Here is a 10,013-nt window from a genome sequence, read left to right as displayed (position 1 = left end):
GGGAGAAAGAGGATATGAAATGATCATAAGAGTTTTGTAGAGAGAGGGAATGAATGAAAATTTTGAGAGATTGAATTGAGGAAGGGGTTTTGGGTGTAATTTTGGGGATCTAATGTTTCTTATTTTTTTGAATTTTTTTTTTTTTAGTTTTTTTCATGCTACTTTCATAATTTTTATATTTTATAATTTTATTCTTATTTTATTATTTAATTTATTTGATTAGTCTTACCGGTGAGTATATATCTACCCTTTAACTCTAATTTAACTAAAGTGCGGTTTATATAAAACCGAGGTTCTAAACAATCAAAGTAAAACAGACCTCCAAATAGTATCGAGAAATGTGGTTTTAATAGAAATCTTTGTAATAGCCTTAAAATATATTTTCATCTCTAATTATAAAAAAAATTAAAACTTTAAAAATATTGTATATCAAGCAAATCTATGAAAACTTGAAAATCTTGGAAACTAATGTTCCAAAAATACACTACAAGATACAAATGTGATATTTTTCAAAACTTTAAATCCATTTTTTTTCTTGTACATGTATCAATTCGAGGATATGATATCTAAGCATCAAAACAACCTCTCAATGAAATTTTTGAGGTGCACCCTATTTGATTGTTTGTAGCCTCACATTTATATAAACTTTTTCTATTTAAATAATATACTATGGATAAATAAACTGAAAACTTTCTCCAAGCGCTCTGGCGAAGTAGTCATTATTAGTTGAACGGTGATGACAATTGTGATCCCATAAACAATTATAGGGATTGTATACAATGAAACAATTTACCTTTTATACAAAAAAGTCACAATTATTTATAATCATCCGATATAAAATCTGATAGCTTGGATGTGCCACAAAATTTAAAAATTTATATTTTAAACTTTGAGCTTGATCAATGCAATAAATATATATACTCAATTTCACATCCAATGATCACCACCTTGTATTAAAGATAAATATTCTCATTACATACTTTTCCATAATTCTATTGATCATAGAGCATGACAACTCCCAAGAATCAGGGGCTATTTTTGGTATTTGTGAGGATTGTAAGGTCATTGTTGTTACTTTCTTCACTTTTCGTTTTCTCTTCTTCATTTACCTCTACTTATCTATTTCAATAAGAGGCCATTTTTGGCAAATTTTCCTCCCTCTCTCTCTCTCTCTCTCTCTCTCTCTAACCCTGAAACTGTTCCCTCGTTTTTTCTCTCTAAAATCTGGTCTGTTTTCTCGTATCCCGACAGTCATCTTCTTCAAATTTTACATCGAATTTTCTCTAGCTTCTTCAGGCATGGCAGTCCCCTTTAATGAAGAAGATCTTCATTTTCGACTGTAACATAAAGCTTCCCTTCCTCTGCAAAAATGGAGAAAGAGGTCCAGCTCTTGTCACGAGTATCTGTAAACTACCTCTTCTTGGCCCAATTCGAGACATTTAGGGCTTCATTGCTAAGCCTCAGGAACAGGGATTCAGACCTTGCTGTAGCGATTCTCAGAGCTGTAGTTGCAGAAGGTGGAAGGTTCAAGGGTGTTCTATGGTCGAAAAGTGTCAACTCACCTCCTCATTTCGCCTGGCTATCAGCTCTCGAGCTGATCGAATATGGCTCCTATTTATCTTCAAAATCAAAGGTCGATCCTGAATTGTTGAAGTTGAAGGCAGAGTTTTTACTCATTTTACAGATGATCAGCTCTGAGGTCTCTGAGAGTTATGGGAAGTTCATAGACTTGGACAGCATAGGTGGCCAGGATATTTCTATCTATGAAAGCTATGAGTCAAGGCCCGAGGATCTTGCTGAGTTTCAAGGAAGTGAATCGAATTTGAGTGAACCTACCGGATTCATGGTTGATGTGGCTGCCCTTTTAGATAAGCTCTTCAATCTAGGGTTTCAGAGGTTAAAGAGAGAGGTAGTTTTTGAAAATGGGCTCAAGGATTTAAACTTTTCATTTACAGATGGGGAATTGAAGTGTTTGAGGAGAGTTATTTGTGATCAAGCAGATCTTCTAGATTCCTTGTGTCTCAATATTTGGAAACAGATGCATTATTTGGACGGTTATGAGTCTAAATTGGCATTGAGTTTACATAGAGGAGAATTATCAGAGAGAACTGATAACGTTGTTGGTGACGATAATGATTTTGATGGTTTGGATCAGTTTTTGTTGGGGTCTATGATTCAGAGAGAATTTCAGAGTGTGCATTTGGAGTTGTTGAAGAAAGAGGTGAAGGATAGTGACATTGACGAAAATTTCATTCTTTCTCGCCTCCGATTTTTGCATTTGGAGTACGGGTTATCAGTGTCAGAATACAGGTCAGGTTCACATGTTTTTATTTTCTCCCTTTCTACATTTATAGTTTTTCAAGGTGGTGTTGTTTTCTGCAAGCAAGACTTTCATGGCTTCACTTGTACCCCGGCCTATGAGAAAGAAATCATACATGCTAATTGGCTCAGGAAAATCCAAAAGTAATTAATTTCATTCAGGATTAACTTTTTGATGAAGGGACAATGGCTTCATGATGTCACTAGTTCACAATTTAGAATCATCATCCTCATCATCACCCGAGCCTTATCCCAACTATTTGGGCTTAGCTCGAATCATGTTCGGTCATTTGGCACTGTCAATTGCCAAGTCAGGCCATAAGTCATTATATCTCTTCTCACTATTTCTATCCATGTCTTTTTGGGCATTCTTCTTGCCCTTTTAGAGCATTCCATTGACCAAATCGCTCATGGGTGCTGTTCCAGGTAGATGTTGCATATAGCCGGACCACCTAAGCTTATTGCCTATTGGAGCCACCCCTTAAATTTCCTTGGATACATTTATTTTGAAATCTAGTGTTTAATGTCTTACCACTTATCAATCTCAACATCCTCATCATCTCAGCTACACTTACTCTATCAATGTTTTTTTTTTGCCTGCCTATTATCTAATAAAGCATGAATGGTCTTACATCTGTCCTATAGAATTTCCCCTTTAGGTTCATTGGTATGGGACTGCCACGTAAGACATCGCAAGCACATCTGTACTTAGTCCACTCAACTCTAATTCTATGAGGGACATCTTCTTCGATCTCTCTATTCTCATGGATTATCAACCTAAGATATCAAAAATAATCTCTATTATATACTTCTTGGCCATCAATATTGACTAATTCCTAGTTTCTACTTCTATTGTTACTAAACTTGTATCCCCGTATATTTTGTCTCAGTCTGACTAATTTTAAAACATTTTGATTCGAGAGCATCCTTCCAAAGTTCTAACTTTATCAAGAAATATCCCTTTGCCTTTTTATGAACTACGAGACAAATTAATCACACCTTTTAGTTAGCAATTCCAAATTATTTTTGAAATTCCCTATGATAAGGACATGTTGCCATCTAGAAAAACCCTTAAGAAGTCCCTTATTTTTGTCAATTTGATGAGATCGTTAGTATATGCTTTGCAAGCTTCTATTCTAGAAGCCCAACAGAATTTGGTTAGAACCTCAAATTTCAATGTGAATGACCTAAGAAATGGCATCTAGGGGTCAAGGTTGTAAAAATGCCAAGCGGTGCCCGGGCTGTCAAGGGGGGTCTGGGCACCTAGGCACTGGACTGGAACCCAGGTTTCAAGGTGCCTTAAATGCTTATACTATATATGCATATATTTGCACTCCAAATGTGCACACACATCTTGTAGTCCTCACTTTAGCATTTGTTGCCATTAACTCATAGAGTAGACCGTGAACTTGGTCACCGAAAGGCATTCCAGTTTACTGCTCGTGCTTCATAAGTAAGATATGTTTTGCCTCTCCTTTTCAGCTTACCTTTGAGAATCGTGAATGCTCTAATTAAATTACTTTTCTCTGATTGGCCTTAATCTTGGTATTTTGATGAAGTTCTTGCGGTTTTGCATTTATTATTTTCTGTAGTCCAGGTCTTCCATCATTTGGGATGTATCGACCTTGACTTTTTCTGTAAAACCCTCAATGAGAGTTTTGTTTGTTTATAAAAAAGGGAAGACTTTTGAAATGCTCAATATTATTGATGTTAATTTATTCCTTATTGTAGCCTTTTTCGTATGGTGTCCCTCACAGAATGGTTTTGCAAGATTGCATCGAAAAGTTTGCATCCTTTGAAAATGGCTATGGAGAAACTTGGTTCTCAGTGCGCGAAAAAATGCTGAAGATCTATGGAGAAACATTATCATCTAATTGTTTGCAGCTTGTACAAATGATTCAGGTAGAATAAAACTTGCCATAACTATAGTTCTAGAAGTTGTTTATGACAAAAAAGCAGATAGTTGTGATCAGCATTAGTTAGTGATGTTCCTTTTGGTAGAATTTTGGTAAATTTTTTCTTGATCTTTAACCTGGACAAATTTTCCTTACAAATCTGTTGTGTCAGAATACTCAAAGCAGCTTTCAATTTTTGAAACACAGAGAGTTAAGTATCCTGAGGAAAGACCTATTCAACAGGCAAACACTTGTTATTTCGTGAATAAACAGTTTGATGGTGTTAGCAGCTGGATTCTCTTTTCGAAGTTTTATGGTAACAGGTTTGAACTTTGAGAAGAATAATCATGAATAGATCTTATCGCGATAAATTACATGGAATAATCATATAATGCATACCATGCTAAAAAATCGCATTGCACACTCCTTAAAACCTGTACTACAATTGAATTCAGCATGCATGACGCTTGAGCTGTACGAAACGAAATTTTCATATACAGTTCTCGGAGGGGGAGTGTCTTTGGTTTACCTATCTCAATAAAGTATATGATTGGTTCGAGGACCATCTTGAGCTTTAGGCGATTGCGGATGATATAACTAGTAAATATCTTCCTCTTCATATCAATATATTTCATTGTCAAGGGGAAATCACACTAAATTTGTTTTAGTACAACTAGCTACATGTTTTGCTATGACTTTTTACTATTGTCCAACTGTTACAAAGTCTTGTGCCTCTGTTCAATATATAATGATCAAAGCAAACTTTGTTTGGTTAATCAGATCGGTAGATTGATGTATCTTCAGAAAAATTAGCACAGATTGTTGCTAAAACTTCAGTTGAGAAGAGCATATATTTCTTGATTTTGAATGCATTCATACTTTGTGTTTTTCCTTTTCCAGGCCATTCAAGATGATTTGCTTTCTAAAGAAATTGAGCTGTACAGACTTTCAAATGCTGACTTGGCCCCTCCACCACTTCAAAAGCTTCAAAAGTACTTTGATGCTTTAAGTTGCACTGAAGACTCTGTCCAGAGTATGGTAATTAGATCCTGCAAGCAAGATATGTACCACTATGCCCGCGTAACTGGAGTTCATGTTCTTGAAACCATAATGGATGCTGCTCTATCATCTTTGAAGAGGGAAGAACTGCGATATGCTGCCAATGTATGTCATGATTGGTGATTGTTATCAAACTGCATGCTTGAGTACCTAATAGACACACACACACACATGTAGAAGGCACATATTAGGTGGTTTGTCTGACCACCTACAAAACATGGTTTAGCCCCCAAAAACATAGGGAGACTTTTTTGATCTGAAAATTCTCCGACCTGATCAATCCATAATAAGAGAAGTTGATTTGGAGCCAAAAAAATGGTTAAATCAATTCCCCTCAAAGACTAACTTTGGGCCATTCATTTGAAGGATGATAGATCTAGGGTTTTAAGACTTCGAAAGCATTTTCCCCTTAACTGTTCACAAGTTCAATTAAAGATGATTTAAAAATTTCAAATAAGAAAATCCCTTTTAATCATTTCTTTGAGGGGTGAGACCACCTAATTGTGTGTGTGTGTGTGTGTGAGAGAGAGAGAGAGAGAGAGAGAGAGAGAGAGAGAGAGAGAATATGTGTGTGAGCCATCAAGCCTGTAGAATAGTATAGGCTGGACGGCTCAGATTTAATCCTATCATACCCAATGGCCAGCGTGTATTGTCATGGTTCATTTTCAATACTTTTTATTCATGATTCTCACTTGAAATTTTGTGGAGAGGTTTGCCAAAGCACGATGGATATGAAAAAAATTACTTGAAATGTCATACGCTAAAAAGAAGGACGCAAATTCCCCCGCAACTCTTGGTGAATGTGGCCCATCCAGACTGATAAATCTGGGCCGTCTGGCCTATATTGTATCAAAGGCCAGCGGACCCATAAAGTCCAGTTCTACACGCACATATACATATCGGGTTGTTCTAGAATATACCATCCTAATGGTGATTTTAGAAACCCTGGCAGACTTAACCAGTCTTGGTCCTTGGTTATTTCTTATGGTCAATAGTATAATCTTTGCGGCAGGTTCTTGTGCTCTTTCCCCTACTTCAACCTCTGGTAGCTGTCATGGGTTGGGATCTCTTACCTGGTAAGACAGCTGCTCGAAGAAAATTAATGGTGCTATTGTGGACAAGCAAATCTCAGATGCTGAGGTTGGGAGAGTCTTCATTGTATAGAAAGCAATCAGAAGAGGTCGCATTTCTAATTTTTATTTAACCGTACCATAAACATTTGGGGATGTTTTCTTGCTTCAAACGTACATGTGGATTCCATTTTGTGTTTTGTGTTTTCATTTGATTATATGGATGATAGATATCTTGTGTGGAGCATCTATGCAACATTTTATGCTATCGCCTGGACCTTGCTTTTTTTGCGGAGTGTGTCAATTCGGGCCGACCATGGAATTCAAAAACATCTTTACGGTTATCTGGAAAAGAACTGATGGGTGATGGAGCTGAAGATATGCATATGGATCCTTTTGTTGCAAATTTTGTGCTAGAACGACTTGCTGTGCAGACACCCTTAAGAGTGAGTACATTGACTTTTGATAGTTTACCAAGAAAATGTAGGACTGGAGTAATTTATATTGTAAGTTTTGGCCATGTAATATCTTGATTACAGCTGTTTAATCTGGTTTTGTGAAATAATTTACAAGCTGTTTAATATGGTTTTGTCAAATAATTTAGTGGAGGGTGGTTTGGTAGCTTTTTGATAAGTATATCTTGTACAACATAGAATTTCATTGAAAACTATGATCATATTTTTTCTGTATGTTGTGTCTATTCTCATTGCTTGCTTGAGTTAATGTTTTTTATTTTTATTTTCTATTTTTTATTTTTTTTAAATCAAGTTTTTAGACTCTGGTCTGTTTCAGTGTAATTAACCTTGTGATTGACATGCCATTTTTTTTTAGGTTTTGTTTGATACAGTACCAACCATAAAGTTTCAAGATGCAATTGAACTTATCAGCATGCAACCCATTGCATCTACGAGTGCAGCCTGGAAAAGGTGCGTAAGATAGTTTATAGAAAACTTTGTTAATTTGTCATCTTTAAGGAAAGGTTTCTACAATTGAAAGTCCCTAATACTTGATTTTGAGCAACAATGTCAAAAAAAAACAGAGCAAGAAAAAAAAACTCGACACACAGATATATACATGGATACACACATACACGAGTGGATTTAGCTATTGGATCACTATTGAATACCTGCTAGTTAATTGTCAACGTGTGATTCATTGATATCTCCATTTAGTTTATGCTTCTCTTGGAATTTGGCTTGTCCATGACATGAATATGTGTGGTTGACAATTTTGGTTATTGTGGGTCACTTGCTATTTACTGTTTCTTGATATTTTCCTTCATTCTTATACTTATCTCTCTTTTCTTCATATAGTGCTATGGTAGTAATCAAGGCCTTGTGCTTACAGCTGGTGATTCATTTCCTATTTACTGCAGAAAACTGTAACTTACTACTGTAACTTATTTTTTGGTATTATGTATTCTTGCTGATACCTGTTGCCATGCATTGAGCTTTGGTAGGATACAGGACCTTGAGCTTGTACACATGCGATTTGCTTTACAATCTGCTGTTCTTGCTTTGGGAGCTCTGGAAAGATGTATGATTGACAAGGATGAAAAGTACGACAATCTCGCTATTTGGTATTTAAAGGATTTGCAAGATCATTTAGAGGCTATCAACAATATACCCCGTAAGGTAAATGATGTCTTGAGACACTTTAACTTCACAACTTCCCATAAAATTGACCTTTTTACTAGATAGTGCCTTTTTCTATTGGTTTTGCGTATAGGCGTCACATATTTGTTTGGTTTATGCATGTCAGTTTTTCTCTGTGTAACATCTTCTCTCTATCCTTTTCCTGTCTTGTGTTTGCTAGGATATATGTGCAGTGTTCTCTCTATTTGATACGTGCTGCTATTGTTTTCTTTCTTTCCATCTAATACTATATGGCTTTGTTGGTTTTGCTATCTATCGTGTTTATATGAAGTTGTTCTTCCTCACTGCCCTGTTCTTTAATATGTTCAATGGTATATCATGAGGTGTTTCACAATATTTGATTGAGGTTCTTCTGGAATTTCTCTTCAACTGGAAAATAGACCCCTGAAAATTCACTCTGTTTTTGGCAATGCAGATATGTATGGTGAGCGTCATCATCTCCCTGCTGCATATGGATGACCTCTCGGCTAACCTAACACAGTACATTTCTTTAGTTGGCCGTTCCGAACTGCCTCGTACTCCTACTTGGGAACAGCCTGTTTTTGATGGGGAAACTAGAACAGTGGTGTCATTTATTGGATTAATACTTGATATCTTGCGCCATAATTTACCGTCAAATGGACTTGAAATAGATCCTAATTCATGGAGCAATGCCACAATAGCATCTGGAAAGCAGGCGATGGAGTGGAGAATTTCATCTGCGGTACAGTTCATTGAAGATTGGGAGTGGCGCTTGTCCATTTTGCAGCGTCTTCTACCCTTATCCGAACGCCATTGGAGCTGGAAAGAAGCATTGGCAATTCTTCGTGCTGCTCCTTCTAAGTTGCTTAATGTGTGAGTAGACAACACTCACAAAGTATAAGTTTTTTTTTTTAAAAAAGAACACTTGCGAAATTATGCCTTACAAAGTATAAGTTTAAAAAAAAAATAAAATTATGAAGTTATGCTTTCAATTCTTTTTAATCATTGGTAATTTGTGGTATATCCTACTCTTCTTGTTTCCATTATTTTGAAGATTAATGGAGCAGGAGCAACTTGATACTGTACCAATACTGATATTAAATACTCTTATTGTTTTTGTATATTAGAACTAAAAATAGATACAAAATGTAATGTCAATAAATACGTAAACTGCATGATACTATGATATATCTTAACGTTGTATATCTAAAATTAAATACATAATGTGCTGTTCAAGTGTTATATATATATATATAATATCTAAATTGATTATATAATATATGTCTAAATTCAGTATGTAATAACCACTTCCCACCCATACCACCCACCATTCAAATGCCAAACCCCACACTGAATCCTTGCGTCATTCCCCCTTTCTGCTCCGCTCCTCTCTCGTCATCGCAACCCTTAATTCCATTCCCACACCCCATGGTGAAAAAAAAAGACCTCCACTTAACCCAGTACCTCTAAACCTTCTTTTATCACGGAAAACCCCTCCTCTCCCTGCCAGCCACACTGCCTCAACTGAGGAAGCCAGATACAGGCATCAATCTGTTAGTGAGGTGGACAACTAATAGCCGGAATGTATCATCAGAGGCTGGCCACACATAGGCGATATATCCTTCTAGCCATAAGCTTCCTTCATGATGAACCAGCAACAGACATCAGGGGATATTTTCTGAGAAAATGCCAGGACTGTCCCACGAGTAAAATGTAGAGGAATGAGAGAACTCATCAACTTATTTTCAAACATCAACTACAACAAAGGGATCCCTTTGAGCCTTGTAGGTCTTCACCCTGAATCCCAGATCCCCAGAAGGTCCTAGAGCTCCAAGTCTCGTCATCCTCAACCTCAAACTAGCCATAAAAATGATTATTTGGAATAATAGAGGCATAGGGATTCATGGAAAAAGAGTGCTCTCTTAAGTTACTCTATCAAGCAATTCCCTTTGGTTCTAGCTATTCTTGAAATCAAGTCTCAAATTGCCACCCTTCCACTTATTCCTCAAGTATGGAGAAGAATGCCCCCCCAGTGGAAAACATTGCATGCCTTG

General features: G+C 36.5%; 1 protein-coding gene across 4 annotated transcripts in view; it reads left to right on the top strand.

Annotated features, from left to right (window-relative positions):
- Positions 1-1,029: 1,029 nt before the first annotated feature.
- The window catches only part of LOC18432072 (zinc finger FYVE domain protein), a 45,143-nt gene continuing 36,159 nt past the window's right edge, over positions 1,030-10,013 (top strand). For all 4 annotated transcript variants that reach the window (XR_016056394.1, XR_016056395.1, XM_011624243.3 and 1 more), the window contains exons 1-8: positions 1,030-2,310; positions 4,077-4,221; positions 5,115-5,378; positions 6,286-6,453; positions 6,574-6,789; positions 7,175-7,269; positions 7,803-7,977; positions 8,414-8,832. Coding sequence is in view for 2 of the 4 variants with exons in the window: in XM_011624243.3 (XP_011622545.1) it covers positions 1,370-2,310; positions 4,077-4,221; positions 5,115-5,378; positions 6,286-6,453; positions 6,574-6,789; positions 7,175-7,269; positions 7,803-7,977; positions 8,414-8,832 (2,423 nt within the window). In the remaining 2 variants the exon portion in view is untranslated. The remainder of the gene's footprint in view (positions 2,311-4,076; positions 4,222-5,114; positions 5,379-6,285; positions 6,454-6,573; positions 6,790-7,174; positions 7,270-7,802; positions 7,978-8,413; positions 8,833-10,013) is intronic.

The sequence above is a fragment of the Amborella trichopoda genome, chromosome 5, assembly GCF_054954075.1.
Source record: "Amborella trichopoda isolate Santa Cruz 75 chromosome 5, AtrichopodaSantaCruz75HAP2 v2.0, whole genome shotgun sequence".
Lineage (NCBI taxonomy): Eukaryota > Viridiplantae > Streptophyta > Magnoliopsida > Amborellales > Amborellaceae > Amborella > Amborella trichopoda.
This window is presented reverse-complemented; position numbering and strand designations above follow the sequence as displayed.